At 45.8% G+C, this 21,123-nt stretch overlaps 1 protein-coding gene and 1 long non-coding RNA gene across 4 annotated transcripts; both read right to left on the bottom strand.

Annotated features, from left to right (window-relative positions):
• Positions 1 to 191: 191 nt before the first annotated feature.
• LOC119137557 lies at positions 192 to 8,838 on the bottom strand. Of its 3 annotated transcripts, none has more exons than XR_005100942.1 (5): positions 8,140 to 8,838; positions 5,216 to 5,335; positions 4,036 to 4,080; positions 3,120 to 3,620; positions 192 to 2,141 (listed from the first exon to the last, which is right to left on the bottom strand). It is a non-coding gene; the product is annotated as an uncharacterized LOC119137557 (long non-coding RNA). The 3 variants fall into 3 exon arrangements; XR_005100943.1 differs by lacking the exon at positions 192 to 2,141 and adding an exon at positions 3,825 to 3,972 and having other exon boundaries at positions 3,030 to 3,620; XR_005100941.1 differs by lacking the exon at positions 192 to 2,141 and having other exon boundaries at positions 3,030 to 3,620.
• Positions 8,839 to 13,216: 4,378 nt separating this feature from the next.
• Positions 13,217 to 18,812, bottom strand: gata6 (GATA binding protein 6). Its single transcript, XM_037276922.1, has 7 exons — positions 18,665 to 18,812; positions 17,188 to 18,149; positions 15,488 to 15,660; positions 14,423 to 14,548; positions 14,246 to 14,333; positions 13,802 to 13,899; positions 13,217 to 13,728 (listed from the first exon to the last, which is right to left on the bottom strand). The coding sequence occupies exons 2-7, from the start codon at positions 18,080 to 18,082 to the stop codon at positions 13,579 to 13,581; spliced, it is 1,530 nt and encodes a 509-aa protein (XP_037132817.1). The 5' UTR covers positions 18,083 to 18,149; positions 18,665 to 18,812; the 3' UTR covers positions 13,217 to 13,578.
• Positions 18,813 to 21,123: the final 2,311 nt, after the last annotated feature.

Below are 21,123 nucleotides of genomic sequence, written 5' to 3'. Positions count from 1 at the left end.
CAGCACAGCCCATGGGCGGTGAGTGTAGGAGAATAAAGTTGTGCTGTGAAATCTTGCCCCCTAGTGGCCGGAAAGAGACTATGTTTTTATCTGCAAAAAAGTTTAAGGACGCCCTCTGCTGGAATAAGACAGCAGACGTCTATCGCTTGTGTGTTTGTTTTTTATGATTTATTTATAGGGGATTTTTTTGTTGTTGTCACAATATTCAGACAGAAAATGATCATTTTGACTATGAAATACATCAAATGGGCGCACAAAATACTACTTTGCGGGTTAAATTCCGCATGCACCTGAGTGATTTGCACAGTTGGCTATTTTTTTTTAATCCTGAAACTAACAACTTTGACCGCTAGATGCTGCTGTTGCACAAGATTACGGCAATTCCCTGCAGCACTGCCAACTTGTGTGGTTTGCAAATACAGAAACAAATAAGTTGAGTTACTTTTGAAGAATGTCACCGTCACTTGCTCCCATGAATGCTTTTCCACTGCCAAAGAAGATTTCAGCTACTGCGTGCGTGCAGTAGTGGTGCCCTACCACTCAGCTGGGAAGGGGCGCATGTCAAAAAGTTGACGTGAGCTGAGAAATGCTCCACTTCCTGTGTTTGTGCCGGGCTTCCTACGCCAGCAGCTCATTGTGAGGTTTGCTGCACATTATACTACAAGTCTGGCACTTGCAACAGGATTAAAGCACATAAAAGAGCCAATGTACGTGACTCACTCTTCCCTGATGGGCCATTGGGGGGGAACCAATGTTAAGACGTCTGTTAGTTTTTTTTTGTTAAACACCTTTCTAGGCACTCAAGTTACTTGTCTTGCGATTGAATAAAAGGAAGGAACATAACACTCTTGTAATGATTAATGACAGAGATAAAGTGTGATGAAAGTGGGCCCCACGTCATTTGGTACCTACATCTGTAAAGGTGAGACCTCATTTAAAAGCTGCATCCCAAATTTTGCATTCTTCAAGGAAACAAGAGGAATAAACCCACTCAGCAGCATTTTGAGCCATGGCAGGGTACAATTAAAGTGCCCGCCCTCCTATTTTAGGGTGATGCTCTCACTTGTCTTGGTAGGACTTGCACACACATATCGTCATCATTGTGCATTGGCAAGGTTCTAATTTGTCCCATTGGCATATGATCCCTACTGCAGGATCAAATCTATCAGCATTAGCAGCGGCCTTGCTCCGATGAAAGCTTTAGATAAGAACCGTCAAGCGTGGCTCTTTAATGGAGTGGGGGGAGACGGGGGTACCGGTAGATGGTGGTGGGAGGGGGTCTTATCAGAGGAATCTAAAGAGCTCCCTGAAGTCCGCCACGGTTTTAAGGATGATGCTTATACGGTCGGTGGCAAGGATCATCACAATTAGTGCACTGACAAATGAGCGTGAGAAGATGATGAGGAAATGATACTGCAAAGTGAGCCAGCCGCTGTGGCTGCCGTTCCAACTCCCTGGAAATTCCAATGGGTCTTGTGTGTGACGAGACATTGGCTGTAATTTGCATGCCGAGCCTCTAGTTGGCGATGTCACTTTGTAAAGAAGGGGAAGGGGATGGTTCAGCTTAAAAGGAGTTTTTGGAGTAAGAAATGTGTCATCTGTGCCCGGACACAGACAGACAAGGTCATCCTGCTGCCAGAGTGTTGCCTCTTTGCGGTCAAGAGGGCAGGTGGGTCCACTTTAGATGGATGACCCTGTTCCTGGGAGCCCACCCGCGTGCCCCCCCTTACCTCCTACTCCCTCCACCTCTGTCTTCAAACGTGCAGTATTACGTTGATCTATGGAGATGGCCCGGCCCGTACTTTCAAGTGAGTGGGACTAGGTCCATCAAAGGATTTATCTCTGGACAAGATTAAAGGGGGCCGGGCGTCTGCTAAACAAAGGCTAACTGGCGGGGTCAGCCGGGGTCATTTATGCTGAGGGACTGTGTCAACTCCAGTGTGCACCAATCTATCTACGATCACTTTTGTTGTCCCCCGGCAGGCAGATGCTTTCCATCTGCATCATCTGCCGACTTTGATTCTTCCCGTTTCCTCGGCCAAGGCAAAGTGCTGGCTCGCTCGCTGGCGCTGGACTCGGCGTCACATCTGCGTGATTTGTTCCCGCGGCTTTGCCCTCTGCCCTCTTTCCTCATTTGTCACCTTGTAATGTTTTTAAGCACAGGAATGCGGGCTTGTTTCATGATGACGATGACGACTGTTCACATGTAATCATAAGAGTCTCATTTGACTCTTAATTGTCGTTTCCTAAAAACGTGTCCTTGCCTTTTGTTTATCTTGTGAGATGACGCCGTCGCTCTCGCTTCCTTTTACAGTCTTTGCAGTCATACAATGAAAACAATCATTTATATTCATTTGGAAGTGAGTGGGTGAGACTAGACGAGCTAAGATAGGATCGGGATCAGGCGTTGCTGCGAGCGAGCGAGCGGGATGACGTGGGCTCGTTCACACACACAAAAACAGAGCGAGCGAGAGAGAGAGAGACAGGGAGCCGGGCCTTGGACAAGACAGCCTTAAATCAGGGTAACACACTCGATCCCTGGAATGTACCTTGGCATGCCTGGCGCGTTGATTGCACGTGGGAAAATTTGTCTCACTTAGTGTGTGAGTGTTAGCTGATGGGAAGCGAGCGAGCGAGGAAGTGGGACTCGCCGGTGCCCTTAATTGAGCGTGGCGTAATTGTGATGAACATTTTTGCACATTGCCGCCTGCGAATTTCCCAATTTGCTTGACTAGTTTTTCAGAGGTTTGGTTAATGCCTTTTATTTAGAAGACAAAGAAGAACGGTAGTCATGGTGACTAGCTTTGGCTTTCCACAATCAGAATTTAGTCTCTTATTGGATATTTTTTATCATATGAACTGTATTGGTAGAAAATAATCCTGATCCTCATTTTTTTTTTTTATGAGCCAAGTGAATAATTGATACTTTTTGCTACCTAGATGCACGGAACACATCTCAAGATAATCATATAAAAAATCATTTTGGCGGGGTTCTTTGTAAGATTTCAATGGATTGAGTATCTAATATTCTCTCTCTCTCCATTTGTCCATGGTGCAAGTGTACACACACGCGCGCACACACCGACTATTTGTGTGTGCGTGTACATGCGTGCACATACCGGCAATCAGTGTGTGCGGATGGATACGTGCAGCTCTGCCAAGCCTCGCCCAACTCGTGGGAGGGAGGAGAGAGTCCAGGGTCGGGTCAACACGGAGCGAGCCAGAGGAGACGCTAGTGCCTGGCACCACCTAACACACGCACACACACACACAGACAAACAACCTTGGGAATCGCAGCCAAAGCAGAACAGAATGTACATTAGGAGGTCGTCTCTCCTCCCTTCTTCTCCTCTCAGTCCCCCCAGAAAATGCAAAAACAAAAATGTTTGCTGCCGAGCACCGAGGAGGTTAAAAAAGGTTTTCTCTGGCCAAAGGCAGGCCTTGTAAAGAGCCGTGGCGGGCGGGCAACCTTGTGTTAAAGGTCCTGCATGAACACGGCAGCCAATGAGGAGCAGGTGAGGGGAGTCACGTGTCGGCGTCAGGTGTGCCGCCAGACTTGACGTTGGGGCGGGTCCGGAGATGAGGATTAGCGTTGGGGCACTAACGCTGGCTTTTTACATCTAAAATGAAAGGAAGCACACATCATAGAAGGGAGTCAGTTAAGGATCAACTTTGAACATTTACACACTTTAGAGCAACAAGTTGGAAAATGCCGGAATGTCTGTTCCTGGGGCAAACCATCATAAATTCTTCATAAGCTCTTCGGGCATTGTTTGACTGAGTGACATCACAATTGGAGTGATGCGCTCCCTCCTACGCCTCACCTGTAGATCAAAACAAAGACATCCAACCATCATTTTGACGAGGCTTAATTGAAACGTGACAAGCAACGGTCGCCCTGGAACGGCTGCCGAGAAAGGCTTGGGAAAGGAGGGAGTGAAGAGAAAACACCAGCGCTGGATTGCAAGCATTCTGCAACGCATGAGGTCATGAGAATTGGAAACCGGCGCTGTTGAACTGATGAAAATGACTCACCAAAGGGACTTTGACGCGCTTGGTCACCGAGAGGTCGCCTCCATCCTAGAAAGAGCGGCCGAGAGAGAGCGAGACAGTGATAAATACACAATTATTGAATGTCATACCCCCACCCCTCTCGCAATAAACGATGCAGGGATTCAAAACACGGCGCGTCGGCGGGGTCGACGTCGGAGCTATTTTTGTTTGTAGAACTTCAGAAGTGGTCCCGTTACCCTGGAGGCGGCTCGTGTTTTCCACACAGCTCAGCGACTTGGCAGTTGAACATCACCCCCCCCACCTCCTCTCTATCCTTCCACCATCCTCCTCTCCTGCACCCTCGAAAGCCCCCCCCTACCCCCACCCGACAGGAAAGCGCCCGTGGCCCGCTGTGGAGCCAGCCTGACTGCGCAGGCGGCCCGGCAGATGCACTGGAGATAAGTTTGTATGTGTAAGCTGGGCCGCGACCCTCCACGGCAGGACATTGACCAGATCCTGTCAGGGAGAGGGCAAGAGCCCAAGCCCGGTGCCTCCTCTCCGACACCCCCCTCCCCCCCTCCCCGGCCTACTGTCTCCGTGCGTGGCTTCCCCAAACCCCAGCAGGGGCCACAGGGGAGGACAGAACTCCAAGCACCTCCACCGCCGCCCCCCCCCCTGGAGCCAAGACTTTCCCTGCTGCAACACCTCCTGTATGCACAGTAGAGGTGCCCCCCACCCCTCCCTCCCCTCCCAACACACCTACTTCACATACACACAATGGGTCCCCAAGATAACCCCCCCTCCCCCCAGTCCCACAGAAAGATAATGGATACAAGTGCGTGAGAGAGACGCCGGGTCACTTCTAAAAACATGCAATGTCGGCACTTTTCTTTGGCGTGACAGGAAACACGGAGGCTGGAAACGTGGAAATACAGACAGAGCGCGCTTACTAATGTTGTTGTCTAGTGAGAGTTTTTTTCCCCCTCCCAGGATGCAAAATCATCAGTGAATGGACACGAGGTCCAATCAGAGTGCAAATAGCAATGTTGAAAAAAGCTTCACAATACATCCATGACATCATCAGCACGTCTCCATTGTAATGAGTAAAAGCGCTCCTGACCCTGTGATCACACTTTTTTTTTTTTTTTTTTGCAGAGGGAGCAGCTATCCAATACCTCCTTTAGTCCCTGAATCATAAAAGCGGCGAGAATTCATCTCTCACCTGACAGGGCGCCTCCTCCGCTCGACGCAACCGAGGCCGAGCCGCGTAGCTCCTCGTGAGGTTAAAGCTGCTTTGTCATCCAGTGGGAGGGAGGCGTGACGACTCATCATCAGCAGTTGCCTCGGAAAAAGCGTACGATAGAAAGTTCACTTACTGTAACAGCTATTTACTGCTGCTTGTCATTGTGAAACGCTTCCATGAAATCTCATATCAACTGTGTTGAGTCATTTTTGACATGGATTCAACTCATTAAGAAGTATCTGAAGTAACAGTATCTGAACAATCCCTAAAATTGTTCCAGAATTTAACCAAGCTAGCATTGACCTGCTGGATGACATTTGACATGTGGTAGCAGCAATTCGTAGATTCAGTGTTTTAGCTCTGATGCAATATTCCATTTGAATAATTCTCCTCACCTGAGTCACCCTCCCTCCTGCCGGCTTTGTGTGAATTTCCTGGGCAAGCGTCTGAGATCCAGTCTAAATATTGTCCCAGCATGATTGAAATTGTGCGCTTGTGAGTCATCCCTCAGGCCTCGCTGTCACGCTGACACTCAAGGGTGGAGATTTTCAATTTGCTTTAAGTGTTATGTGACGCCGTGTCACCGAGGGAGTGTGAGCGAGCTAGCGGAGGCTTTTTCCAGGGACGTGCTCAAGTGGGAATTGGTTGAAAAGTCCAGCTATTTTGGTAGCAATATGAATCCAATCCACACAAATGATATCAAAATGCACATTCAAATTCTGTGCATTGATACTTGCCCATGAGCCATTTGTATTTGTACTGTATGCGTTAACTATCATTTTGGAAGTTGAAATCCTTTGAGTAAGAAATGGAATCAGGACCTGATGAAAGAGTTGAATTTTTTTTTTGTCCTCTCCAATTCATCATACGACTTCACTTCCGATTAGCACGGAAACGAGCATATTCCCCGAGAGAGAGTCTTATTACAAGTTACATCGTAACTCTATGGTCCCTCTGCTCAGGGTATGAAGAAGGAAAGAAAAGAAAAAGAAGAATGTCTTTCATCGCAAAGCCTGCTTTTGTAACAAAGTTTGAAGAGTCAATAAATAATTGGAAATAATTGGGTTGCTTCCCAGAGTAAGAAGATGCAGAATTCCCCAAAAACCCTTCTGAGGTATTAAAAGGTTACTCGGGTTATCGCAGGTTTCCCTTTGAGCGAGACACACAACAAACATATTTTACTCTTGTTCAGTCTTACATTTTTACCTATCAACTTTTGCAAGAAATATCTCTGAAAATGTGCTAGCCATTACTAGCTAGCTAGCTAGCGAGCCACCGCGGGTGAACTGCCAACTGCCACTTTCATCATGAGTCTCTGTTTTGAATCAAACAAAATTCCAATTGAAAGGTGGAAAGCAGAGAATCAATCAGGTGTAACGTTGCCTGGACGCGGACATCCGCTGGCCCCAATGCGTCGCAGGTAAAAGATTGTTGTTTACCCGCTTTCATGTCTTAATCCCGCCCCCCCGCTCATTGCTCACACAAATGACCGTGGCCATTGTGTGCGCCAATGCGTCGCTCTCTCAAGGTGTGTGTGACTAACCTCTACTGTACCAAAGAGCAAACACGCCATCAAAGAGCAGCGCGCCGTCTGCAGGTGACGGGTCAGCCGCCGGTCAGGGGTCTTTCTCGGGTTGACGGGCCCGTTGAATGGCGGGAAATGTTTGACCCGATACCAGTGCCGCTTTTCTAATCAAAATGTCACTCAGGTGATATTTGGACTAAAAAAAAAAATCCTGATGTTTTTGGGTGAAATTTGTACCTGAATCTAAAAGGAACCACAGGTGAACTTCATTTGACCTTTTGTAAACATTTAAATGCCTTTCACTTGAAATCCCCAAGGGAGTTTTTTTGCAGGAAAATTATGCAAAATATTTGGAATATATTTTTAGCTGTGAATGATTTTTTTATTTGAAGTGGTCATATTGCATAGAACACTATTTATTTTTCTTTTCATAATATTTGAACAGAGAAAGTGGCAGACTGTTAAGCTTGTCAAATTTGCATCCAGAAAAGCCACTTCATCTTAAATGGGAACATGTTGCGTGTTGATTGAAATTGAAGGAGTACGCATGTCATGACGCCGGACGCTCTCCGTGACAATATATATTTATTTCTTGGATATATTCAAGCATCATATTTCCACTAATGAGCATACCGAGTGGATACAAAGCAGACGTTTTCTTCTCATAAACTGCGCTGTTGTATGATTTGTGGGCTCTTTTTTTTTTTGGGATAGGGTGTGTGTGTGTGTGGGGGGGGGGGGGTGAACTGCTGTGTGTGGAGACTAATTGAGTGATGGAGAGCAGGGCTCAGATGCCTCTCTATCTGACTGGGACATTATCGGCGGGGCTGTCAGGCGAGGGTCCACAGCGGCTTGACTGGAATGCCGACTGCAACTCACTTTCTACAGCGGAGCCTGGCTATACACAAAAAAAGCGCCTCCTCCACCGAAGCAATCAGTCAACAGGACCCCAGGGGCCATTTTCAAAAACAATCACTCTCTCTAAGTAGTCAAGAGGTGCCAGGGCTAATTATAAACAAACTATTGATGTCCGACTAAGGGATTGTGCTAGACTGTGCCAGTGTGTGTGTGTGCGCGCGCACGTAGGTGCGTGCATTTCAGGGTCAAAGGAAGGTTCTGCTTGACAGAGCGTTCAATTGGCCATTTAATGAGTGTCGCCCAAAGTGCACACTTCATAAAAAAAGGAAAAAAAAAGAAAAAGACAGCTATAAGGACTGCTAATAAACTTTTTCCACCAAATACTAGCAAAATAGTCAAATACAGTCACATCTCAAACAAAATGATTGCAACATTGTGCATACTTATCTGGAAGATAAACACCCATGTTTGAATTTTTCTCTATTTCGGAGCAGTGTAATGAGATAGCTGAGATAATTACCGTTGTTTTACCATAGGCGCTGCTCTTTTGGTTAGCAACAGAGTTCCAATGGCCTCGACAGTAGCGCTGGTGAACTGAGATGACACTGCCTTTCTGTATTTCTGTCCTGGTGGGAGAAGGAGACGTTTATTTATCTTAAGTGGATGACGACATCAGGTGTTTCCAGTGAGTAGTCGCCTATCATAGCTTAAAATATATTTGGACATTTTCAAAGTAAGGCACACGAGGCCAGGGCGAGTGTGCGCGGCGACATTGACGGGGGTGACAGACGGACGCTCGGCTGACGGGGGTGACAGACGGACGCTCCGCAGGGCCCGAAAGCGCTCCATCCTCCTCCTCCTTCTGGCTAAAATAACATGTCTTTTTCCCCTTCCTCCGAGGAGCTATCGCACGGACTGTGACACATTGTCTGATCCGAGAGAGAGAGAGCGGTGTATTTATTTTGGTCGCTGCTCCGTTTTCTTTCCTTAAAGTCATGAAGAAAGAAAACACGCATGCACATACACACGGACGGGGGCCTGGCTCGGGGATGCGGAGAGAGATGTGTGGGAGAGAGCTGCGCAAACGGGAAAGGAATGGCGTTTGTGGGGTGGGTGGGGGTTGGGCTTGAGGAGAGCATCAGCGCCCTCCCTCTTAAGCTCATCCTTTCGCCTTCTTTTGCTTTTTAAAAAAAGGATGGTCGAAGCGGGGGGAGTTTGTTTGTGGTGCTTCGCAAATGCATGCAAAGTGAACTTTAGCTCCCCCAAAACAACAACAATGTTGTTCATCACCTAAATGTCTTGAGCCATTTATTGGTAGCTTGAACTTGTTTTCTAGTGTGCGTGTGTAGGATGTCAGTGGGTCAGCCAAATAGATTTGGGTACGACTCCCTCGCCTCGCCTCCAACAGAACACCTTCTGCGGAGGGGTTAAATAAATGTTAGTGATGTGATAACCAGTCTGTTTATTGAGGGGCCACTATAGCAGGCCCGCTCGGGTTTCCTCTTTGATGATGATGATGACGACGACGACGGTGATGTCATTGTGCCACAGCAACAAATTTGTGGCTGTCCTCATTTAAAGATGCTTGCAATTTGGGAGAGTTTCTCCATGTTTGTTGCTTTGTATAGTAGATGCTACATGAGTTCATGCTAGCAGTCCGTAGCTGGAAACAATCAGATTTGCTGAAATACAGCAAAAATTAACATTTGAGTCGTATATGGAGACCAAAGGTTGGCCTGGGTCATTGACAGGCGTGAAATATGCTCACAGAACTGTGCAACAACCAATGAAATTGTACAAAAAGAGCACCAGAGAGGATAACAATTAGCCGCCATTTTGGCTAGCATAAGCGCTACTTTGTTCACAAATAAAAATATTTTTGTTTCCTGATTGGCTGCTTAATTTACCAACTATGATTCTTTGCCATGATGTTTAAATGCTAATTGAGTATGCAATTAAATGAAAGCATGTACATGCAAACATACATAGCCAATGCATAAAAAAAAAAAAAAAATCAAAACCTGATAGTTTTAACAGTATATGGTAGCTACAAAGAAGACAAAGTATAAAGGGTTGTGTGGAAAAGCCAAACACTGTATACGCAGGAATTTCATAAACATCATCAAATATCTGGCATACTTGATCAATGATTGACAGATGCGGAACAATAGAAGATTTCCAACCTGGAATGTGTCACCCTATGAAAAAAAGCCTTGCAAATCATATTGTGACACATATTATGACTTTTTTTTTTTAACGACATATAAAAACGCTCACCTATTTGGAAAGATTTTGCACCTCCACGTCGACGTGGGCCGTCCCGTCCCTCTTCCTGTTTCCTGGTGAAAAACAGTGGAGGGTGAGGCTCGGAGGTGAGTTTCAGTTCAAAGTTGAAAAGGGCACGCGGCGGGTAAGCCAACAGCGACTCAAGCGGGGACTTTATTTTCGTACAATAACACTTTGAGTAAATTTAGAGAGCATTCAAGCAAGGTCATTGTTGCGCATTCACATCTTGAGGAGAAAGTGTGACAAAGAAACCACTGAAACTCCACTTGGTTGCAGCTAAGATTACATCTATCATCGTTCAGATTTGTTTTTTTGTAAGTGACATAATTAGGCAGAGTAAATGTTCAGTTGGGCTGCTTACAAATGTGGATAAAAAATGTCCTTATCAGTTATCTACCAAGTGTTCAGATATACATATGCCATCTCGTCATCATTTAAATTGCAAATGTATTTTTGGGTTTGAATCTCAACTCCGGCCTTGATGAACTTCATTTGCATACACGCGGTACAAAGCGGGAACTAACATCAACAAGAAGGCTCTTTCTCTCCACTGTTTGGAACAGTGCAAGTGAAAGTTTGACCTCAGAAGTGCTCGGCGCTAATAGCGCTGCAGGAATTCCACGGAATCTTGTTTTCAGAAATGAGGACAGGAAAGGCCAGCAGCGGAGCCATAAATCAACTCTTTTCTTTTCCTTTTTTTCCTCTATAAAGAGACTACAAGAGTGTAATAATAATAAACACATGAGGCAGAGATAGATGTCAGATGGGCCTGAGCGAAGGCATGTAATTGTGACGTGCCCAGCCGGGCGAGGGCCGGCCGGCAGGGGTGAGGGGGCAAGGGCTGGCTGCTGCTGCTGCACCATTCCCACATTATTGGCAGCGAGGCAGGAAGAAATGACAGACATAATTTCCCTCGGTGATCAAACGTTGCTACATTAACGCGGCCGATGTAATCTGCGTGGCGGGATCGTTGAGACGGCCGCAAATTGGGGACTATTTGGAGGTATTTCCTCTCTTTAGTGCAGCGCTGCAGATTGGCTTAATTAAAGAGGGGGAAAAACAGGAAGTTTTAAAGTCAAGTCCATAATGAATCGCTCGGCTCGGCCAAAAGGGTCTGCTCGGTCAGGGGCGAAAGCGAGGAAGCGCCGGCCGCTCTCCTTCGCCTCAGTCACTGAGTTCAGCTTGTGTGCAAAAATAACACTGCATCGTACTTTTGGGACTGACTGGATGGACAAAAGTAATGGGACACCATCATTATTGCAAACATAATTCCAGGCTTGCCAGAAGCAGCAAATAGAATGACGTAATATGACTGCAGGTCACAGTGAACCCATGAAGAAGAAAAAAAAAAAAAGTTTGACACAATACGAAGCCGACGTTCCGCCTCTGAAACGGCGCCGTTAAATCATGTGACTAATGCAAGTATTCCCCGCCGTCACCGTCCAAGAAGCCCGTTCGGAATGTTTGGAGTTCAGAGCGAGGTTAGCGCCGGCCGGTAGTCCGTCCGCCCGCCCGTCCGTCTCTCCGAGGCCTTTTGAATGAACTTAATGCACGGGAACCCGAGCTCGCCGCCAAGCGCAAGACGTCCTGCGTCACCGGCGGCTTAGTACAACAACGCTTGGCCTCTTTTTACTTCATGACACAGTACGAGAAATACCGTGCTGGATAGCTTTTCATTTTCTTGCATATACGTACATTAGTTGTGGCCAAAGGAGGGGCAACGTCTCGATCCTCTTATCGTTGCCCTGAACTTTCAGTCGTGTCACACCCAGCGTGGCGCCCTGCTAAATAAATGCTCGCCGGCCGAGTGTGCACACTCCTACGCAGACTTCCACGCTTCTCCACTCATTCACTCGCAACCTTTTCCTTGGAAACACTCCCATTGTTCCAAAGCAGTGATGATGTCATCACGTTACAGTGCGTCACGGCAAACACTCGGCGGCGGCGGCGGTGATATGGCTCAAAGGTTTTCCTCACTGCATTAGCTGGGGGGGGGGTTGTTATTTTGAACTTGATAGCCCAACCCCAGCGTGGATCAAACTTCCTGCGATTAAGACGCCTGCCTGCCTGCGAGATGGCTTGGCTTAGTTTAGTGACGCCGTCGGGAGAGACGCCATTGTCCCGTTCGTGATTTTCAAAAGCACAGCCAGGCCAAGTGAATGCAGTGTGGAGGAGTTGATGGACCTTCATGAGTTAATTAGCAATTTAATAAAGTGGCAAAAGTTCTTTGGGCAAGCAGTTTGGTGGAGTCAATTGGAACATCAGCCTCAGATTAGCACATCCAAGTGGCAAATTAGTACAGTGACCTGGTAGTTAAGTGCAGTGGACCGGAACACAATTGCCATACAATGTCAGCTTACTGTAATGGGTTGATCAAACACATTTAGTGCGGGGAATCACTCGCAGGAAGTACACACGACGGCCAATCTGTAAATTAGTACAGTGAATGAAGAGATTTTACAGCGACTTGATGAGTTCGCCGGCAGCGCAGTGTATCTGGTGTTAGGAATAAAATGGCGGCCAAATGAGAACGGGCAAGGAAACAAAGGAAAACCTTCTTGCTAACGTCAGCAACTGTAAAACGTCACGATAAAGGTTTTGACAGAATGTAAAAGGTTAGTTGTGGTGAGTGCAGCTGATGAAAGCAGTGCTTGCAATGTTATTGAGCTCAAGTGGCCGTGCCGTGAGGGAGTTATGAAGAGTTGACTTTTTTTTTTTTCCCTCCCATGTCTGTTGAGGAAGCCCAAAAGGGCTGAGTCAGAGATGGCATCTCTTCCGGGAGGCGGGGGGAGGAGGGAGGGAGGGAGGGGTTCTCCTTTGAAAATCAACGAAAGAAGCCAAGCGAGCAACGGGCCTTTCTGCCGCCCGCCCGCCCTCATGGCCGACTATCCGTGTTTACTTTTCGAGGACTTTCAACCCAGCGAAGCCGCTCGCTCGCTCTCAGCGTACGTTGACAAAATTGACATTGGAATTTCATTTGCTGGCGCTCACATTTAAAGAACACTGCAGACGCAAATTAATTGTATATATTTTTTAATGATGAATCTTTTTAATAGCCGAGGCTTGGCTTGCGTCTTGTTTTAGCCTCCTTTTGGAGAGATAAAATGGATTTATGCTGACTACGAAAGCCTCTGCGATGCTTGGGGACTTTTAAAACTGCAGTGATATCCTAATTTTACTCTTGGGAAAACAGTTTTTAAGACAAATGTTGGCTCGCTCGGACTTATTCTGTCAGCCGTACCCTGTCGGAACCAACGACAGTTAAGAGCTAGCTCTCAGGTGGACAAAGAAGACATGGGAAAGGTCTGAGCGTCTATTCTACTTCCAGAACTTTATTACAATCATCTTCTCAACAACGGGAGATTTATAAATATTATTTTCTTTTCGTTTGATTCTTGAGGCGTGGTGATTCCAGTTGTGAAAAAGAAAAAACAAAACAGGTCTTTGAGTATCCAAATGCTGGAAGAGGAAATCCGTTCCGTACACTGAGGGGGTGTCACGCTCTTCTCGTAGGTAGGTCCGTAAAAGCATCCGACGGCGGGCCAAAACCGTCGCTACGGACTCCCAAATCCAGCCGTTGCCAGGAGGGAATCTTCTGCCAGTGGTCCGTCTTTGTCAGGTGGCTCAAACGTCGCCCGAGTACTTCCACAGGAGGGGCTCGGCCGGCCCACTCTCAAGCCAGAGCCATGGGGCACCAGGGCTCCCCCCTCACCGAGCCCACGTCAGAGGTCTGCGCCAGGCCCACGGCACCGTACAGACCTTCCGGGCCGGGGTACTTGAGCACGGAGCCCTCCCCCGAGACGGGCAGCACGGACGAGCTGACCTGCGACAGCACCGAATGTGATTTATGAGGAGGAGTCAACTCCAAGCAGAAACGAAACCATTGAAAGGCATACCCCGGACACTTGCGTGGAAGGAGAGCTGGTTTTGGAGCAGTCTTCAGAGTTGGATGAAGATGTGGACGTGGGCGTCATGGCGACAGAGTTGCTACTTCCTACAAACATGAGAACAATATGTAGATCACTTTTGTGTGTTTCTTTACTTGATGGCTGATCCCGTCCGTCCCTGGCCACTTCATTAGGCACACAAAAACATTTGGACCTTTTTTAACACTCACTTTTACAAGGATGAGCCAAACTTAGTCATCATATTTTGTCAATAAAGTAAGATGATTTGTGGTGAAAAAAAATTATTTGATGAGCAACAGTGAAATAATATGGGGAAAGGTCACACTATTAACTTTTTATATTATTAGGTGCAACGGGGTGTTATTATGTTAGGTGTATTGATTTGTTATTTTGTTAAGGTGGACCTGATATTAAAAAGTGTATAAAACTCACCTGAGCCCCCTTTGGCTTTATTCAGTGTTTTGGGTTTTCTTTTTCGAGTCTGGATGCCTTCTTTCTTCATGGCCAGTGGCCGAGGTACCTGTACACAAACCCGCAGAGTTGAAGAAAAATGAGGAGAATAAAAATGATGATGATGACGAGTGGGGAGGGGTCGCGAAGTGTACTGACCCCATGTAATTTAGTGTAGAGACCACAGGCGTTGCACACGGGCTCCCCTTCGGCGTTCCTGCGCCACAGCGTCGTGGTGCTCGTCTGACAGTTGGCGCACGACAGGCCGATCCTGCGGGACGTCGACTGAAACCACGGGAGGGGGGTGGGGTGGGGCTGATTAATTCATCCACATGGGGGCTTTTCAACACTGATTGATCTCCTGCTTGTCACGTGCTCCTAAAGTGCACGACCCCCCACCCTCTTAATTTAATCACGCGTCTGACACACACAATCGTTTCCTGGCAATAATGAATGTTCTTATTGAATGAAAATGGGATTTTTCTCGCTGCGTAAAACTTGTGCGTAATGGCACCAAGACCGGTAAAATTAAACTAATTCAATTTGTCGTTTTGATTTAACTTATTGAATTCAGTTTCTGTCATTTTTTTCTTCGCTTAAAATTGATAAATGGTTTTACATCGCTGTGTGTGTGCGTGCGTGGGAACTTATTTCAAATCAGTCTCACACACACACACCGGTTTCTTGACAATAACAAATATGGAAAAACTGGAAATTAAAAAAAAAAAATTCCAATCTCAAATGAATTAATAGATAAATGTTCTTTTTTTAAAAATTATTTTAGTTGGACTTATTTTAAGAGTACAAACTTGATTTAAAAAAATGCGTGTTTCTTTAAACATATTGTCTACAGGAGCTACACATTCATCTCCAAGGATGCAAGGCCTTTTTATTAGGTACACTTGCCCAATGTTATTCGATGACACACACGCGTGCGTGCGTGCGCACAGGGCGTTAATCACAAATGTGTCATTTTTTTTTTGGGTGCGTAAAAGTCCCGCGTAATGGCTCCATTACGTTTCACTAATAATTGACTCACTGAATGAAAATACGTTTGTTATTGTTTTACAAACATTTCGAAGACGTCTTCACCTACGGGCCATTTTAATAGGTACAGTACAGGAGTTCTACTCAATCAAAGCTCTCGACTCGACTCGCCCTGCAAGGTAAAAATATCTGCTTGGGGTTTGTGCGCGTGTTTACAAGCAATAGACGAGAGCTTACCGTGCGCTTCTGCGGCTTGATGAGCGGCCTGCTGAGGCCGTTCATCTTGCTGTAGAGGCCGCAGGCGTTGCATAGGAAGTGTCCGGTGCCGTCGCGCCTCCACAGCGGCGTGGAGATGGAGCCGCAGTTGACGCACTCCCTGCTCTCAGACATGTCGTCCAGGAGATCCGACACTGCAGCCCACACACACACACACGCACACGTGCGTCAATACGCACACAAAAAGCGCTGTCGTTTCCGTTGTTATTAACATGCTCTGGTTAAATGAAAGCCTTTAGACACGCCAAATGGCTGAAATACTCATGTAACGCTATAAAATTGAATCACATTCTCTTTCAACAAAAATGTCATGTCTTCGTATTTTTTTGTCATTGAAACAATAATGATTTATTATTGGCACAGCCAGGTAAGTTTGTTTTTACGCACAGAAAATGCTAACAAATGTGCTTCTACCAGTCAAACGCATTTTGCATGTAACCTTAACTATTGTTTCATTTACACAGAATAGATTTTATTTTGGTGAAAGGAGAGGATTATTGATGCTATTTAAGATTCCCGTGTGTTACGCACCAAACATACAGTGTCCCATCTTATACTGTGATATAGATATATTTTTTTAATATATGTACATAAATATTTGTTGTTGTTGTTATTTTTAGTTAAGAATTAACAGTAACGTCTTCAATTTCGTCGAAGATTGTTTGTACTATAATTTTGGCACAATAATGGATGTTTGTTTTTACGCACACAAAATCTGTAAACCACCGTGTTACAATCTTTGGATGAAAAGCGCTTAATAAATAAAGTTGAGATTGGCTACATTTGTATGAAATTGCACAATTAATTTTAGCCTTTCGAGCAAAGTCATGATTTGGTTGAACTTCATTGTATATTTTAGAGAGAGAAAAATCAACAGACAAGGCTTTTCTTAAAGATTTTTCATTATATTTTAGAATTGTTTTATCACAAAAGTGTTTTAAGCACAAAATGAATATTAAAGCTGTCCTATCATATGACAACAAATCATTTCATAAAATGGACATTTTCGGGTCATCTTGTTCAGTTGGTTCAAATAAGTAAATGTATTTTTACGCACACAAAATGACAAATTAGTGCATGTAAATTGTTTTTTGTTTTTTTTGCTTGAACTGTACATTTTATACGTAGGTCACTCATAACACAATATGCTAAATTAATGGTGAACAACGAGTACTTGTGATTTTTAGAGTGTATAAGGAAAGAGGTGTCCCATTTTATATTTAATATTTTGGCTTAAAAGGGACACTTTCATGCCAACCTTAACCGAGACTAACGGGAAAAAATTCATGATTCGTCGTGTTTAGGCCTGGTGCATCTGAAACTGTGTCAAGTGTATTTTTGTGCTAAAGACAAATACCAAATTAGTCACCTACTAGATTTTTTCTAGATTTTGATTTGTTTGTTGTTTTCTGCTTTAACTTCCCATTTTTAAGACAAACTTAATATAAAACTACCAGATGAATGCTTTTGCTCGTCATGCTTTATCTTGCGTTTTTACGCACACGAAATATCACAATTACTGAAGGAAGTAAACCAGACATAACATATATGGTTTAAGTAGAGAATAAATATTTTTGTGATGTTCCTTTAAATCGGGCCAGTGTCTATGAATGCAAGTTGTATTTGACGCGTCCTCCTCGATTCTTGCCAAGCATGCTTACCTCCGTTGGATCCCCGAATCAAGGGCGCGGCCCTGCTCTGCAAGGTGTGCAGCATGCCGTTGTCAAAGGGCCCGCTCGTCCACGGCGACGGCAGTTGAGACAGCTGCGGACCCACGTAGGGCGAGTAAGCCGCTGGGTAGGCCGCACCGAGCGGCCGCGAGAGCCCGTACTGCTCGGCCCGGTTGGCCACGTTCAGCGAGTTCCCGTAGCCGATGTCCCTGCTCGTGCCGCCGCCGTTGTTCATGGGCGGGCTGGGCGGGTAGTGGAAGCGGCCCGACGAGGCGTGCGCATGCGGGCTCCCTGCGCCGTAGGACGGGCTCTCCGGTGCCGGCTGCGACCACACAGAGTGGCCGGAGACTGCGTGGCCCGGCTGCGCCGAGCCGCCGGCTTGCAGGTATGACAGGCTTGGGATCATGGAGCTCACCCGCGAGCTGGGCACGTACACGGGGGAGTTGGGGTTGGAGTGCATGTAAGCCCCCGAGGAGGACTCGTATCCGCTCTGGCTTTGGGCCGCGGCGATGGCCAAGCTTTGATACATGTCCGACGGATCCACCAGCAGGCCCGCCGCGGCGGCCTTATGCGCCCCGCCGGACAGAACCAGCTTGCCGCCCTGATCTAGATCCGTAAAGAGGGGAACGTCCTCGCCGCCGGAGCTCTGCAGCGGGTTGCCGTGGTGGTGGTGGTGTCCGAAGTGGGCGTACGGGTGGAGTGTTCTGGCGCCCTGCAGCGCGTCGAGGTCGCCCGCGCCCGGGGGAGTCCTCAGCTCGTCCGGGGTGTGGGCGCCACCGCTCCGCCGGCTGTCACCGGGCTGCAGGTAGCTCGGTTCGGCCGGTGACCCTGGGCTGCTGGATGCTTCTCGCTTAACCATGGACCAGCCGGTTTCGCCCAGGTCCATCCAGGAGCACTTCCCATACACCCTTGGGGGGTCAAAAGGAGGAAAAGTAGCCAGGGAGTCGTTGCCCCTGCGAAAGTGCGGCGGGACACAGATGACGATCAATTTGAGAGCACACGCAGACGCCGCTTTGCGTTCATTTTTCACATCAAACTGTTCAACATGCGGCTCATCCACACGCTCTACATGTTCTTCCAAATTGTAGAAACGCATCCGTTTAGCGTCACTCGCTGAGAAGTTAACACCGCAAAAAATCAAAACAAGCAGCAAAAGAGACAGAAATTCTTCAACCAAACCCGCACCAACATTTCTCCATTTCTACGTTGACCTGCGTTTTACGTCAGCACGGTAACTCGCATTAATTTCTTTTTGCTATCTCACGTAGAAACGCACTTTGACAGTAAATCGGCTGTCATTATATCTCACGCACAACAAGACGATGACTCAAGCTGCACGTGCACGTCATGAAATAAATACACTGTATCATCCGCACTCAAACGCCCACCAAAAAGTGAGATAAAAGTTTGATAAGGAGCAGATAAGAGAAGGACGATCTTTTTTAAGGGTCGGCGGGGGTCCACGTACCTGCTCAGTGGTGTGCCATAGGTGTCACGCGCACACGCACACTCACGCGCAGAGTTTCTCGGTGAGGAACGAGCGTCGCGCTGCTTACTTGCCTGGTTAGTGGGCAGCACAAATGCAGCGTACGGTCAGCAGCGAGCCAGGACCTGGTTCGGCAGGGGGCGTGGCCTGACGCTACACTGGGCGCGGTCTGGAAGGGGCGTGATTGCGTCCTCGTTGTTATCCAATCACGCTTCCGACACTGAATTCACACTTTTGTACTCACTTTATTGCTCTGAAAATGGAAATTTGGTTCAAGTTAATCATGAACATTGATGGACTGTGTTACAAACACATACACACACGTTAACAAAAAAAAAATCAAGTTATTTCTGTACGATTTGTTTTTATCATCAGAATAAAAGATACGTATATCTGCTGTAATGCTACTACTGCACCACCGCTACTAATACTACTAGTCCTAATAATACAAATATTAATAATGGAGACTTTTGATGAAGCCTTCAAAACACCCAAAGCTGTTTGGGGTCGTAAAAAAAGAAGAAATGTTGTACTTTTAATTGTTTTCTGTTATTCTATTTTTAATTTCTTATCTCATTTAAATATTTTAACACTAATGTGCTTTTCGAAAATATGTATTTTCTTTTTTGTAATTCTTATTCATTTTAAGAACATTTTATATCATGTTATGCTTGATTTGTAGTAATACTGATGTTTTCTTTTATAATGTGTATTTTTATTAACGCTTATTTTACATATGCTGTTGATTCTTATTTTACATTGACTACAACACAATTATACACAGGCACATTTTAAAATGGTCGAAAACTAAGCTCCATCACGTTTAAATATACTGCATGTTTTTTTTATTATAATTATTTTCAATTCACATCTTGCACATAATCCGAACGGAACTTCAAATAAAAAAAGACACATGAAAATACTGCTTATGTGACGTAATCACGACGGCTCGATTTCTTGAAGCAGAAAGGCCTGTTCCTAATCAATGCGTTTATTGCTCGCAAACAAACGGAATCGAATCATTCGTGGAATATGCAGACAAGTCACGCTTTTCCTCTGTATGCTTATCACTCAACTGTATGCAACAAAAGGTATCAATAACTACATCGGTCACATTTATTTGAACGTTTCTTATGAAATGAGAACTTTTCCGGTGGTGAAGGTGCTGCTCTTTGTTGATTGCATTCAGACTGATCAATAAACCCATTGCCGTCCCCCATCTTAATTCGTTTATTTAACGAGGGAGCGAGCGAGGGAGCAAGGGAGCGAGGGGCTGCTTCACACATGCGCGCAAGTACCAATCAACATTGAGATGATCAAACGATACACACGCACAAAAGTGTCAAACTGAATCAAGACACTCATTAAGCAGTGTGAGTGAGTGAGTGAGTGAGTGCGTGTGTTGATTCTTCACTTGTAATTGTATTACCATTTTTCACACGTGATGGCATCCGTAATATTAGGTATCTACAAGACCCCCCCCCCCTCACACACACACACACACACACTGACCCAACACGAAACCGAGCTTTATTTATACATATGCGTGCGTGCGCGCGCGCTAAAAACAGCAGCACACTTGATGAATGAGGTGCTGGTGTTTTTTTTCAAGCTGCCGTGTGACACGTGGGGCGACCACACGGCGCCCTTGACTCCACGCAACGTCATCAAAATCAATCAGATCATATTCTCACACACGCACGCACGCACGCCGCGCGCACACACTTGTACTCACCTGCACGGTCTGAAGAAGACACCTGAAAGACAAAATGTTTCAAAATGAATCATTTCAAATGACAAATAAATGATGAATCTGAAATAATTGTTATTGGCTCAACCTTTCCATACATGTCTGTCCGTAGCCCTGACTCAAAGATGTGTTGTTGCTTTATCAGATTTGTGTATTTATTTAGAGTAAATTTATCTTTTTAAATGTATCTTCTTTTTCCCCCAGCACTTCAAGTGCACTGACACGATCATCATTATCTCCTCTGTGCGTATAAGATTCCGGATGATTATGATGACGATTGTTATGTTCTGATTATCGGACCGTTATCTTATTGTTATGGATGATGGCGGGTGTTTTGTCTCCTCTTCAATGTGAGATTGTCTCTTCCCAATCTCCACATTATGAGGATTAACGAGCTTCGAGCTCGCACACATTTACTAGTCTTCCTGACGAGTGGAACTGTATTTTGTGTCATATTTTTATTTTTTTGGGGGAGGGGGCATGAGACAATAATCCTGTACATTAAATGTTCATAATTGTGTTTATAGTCACAGTGTCTGCCTTGCATTTATTAGTTCAATGCATAATGTTGTAATTACCAAAAATGTTATGATGAAAATAGAGCAATGTTTGGTTAGCTGTAAAATTTTGAATACTCTCTTGAAAGTATTTATTGAAAACAAATAACGTTTATCCTTAAATTGTAGAAAGG

The sequence above is a fragment of the Syngnathus acus genome, chromosome 17 (assembly GCF_901709675.1).
Source record: "Syngnathus acus chromosome 17, fSynAcu1.2, whole genome shotgun sequence".
Lineage (NCBI taxonomy): Eukaryota > Metazoa > Chordata > Actinopteri > Syngnathiformes > Syngnathidae > Syngnathus > Syngnathus acus.
Note: the sequence above shows the minus strand (reverse complement) of the source record. Positions and strands in the feature narration are given on the sequence as shown.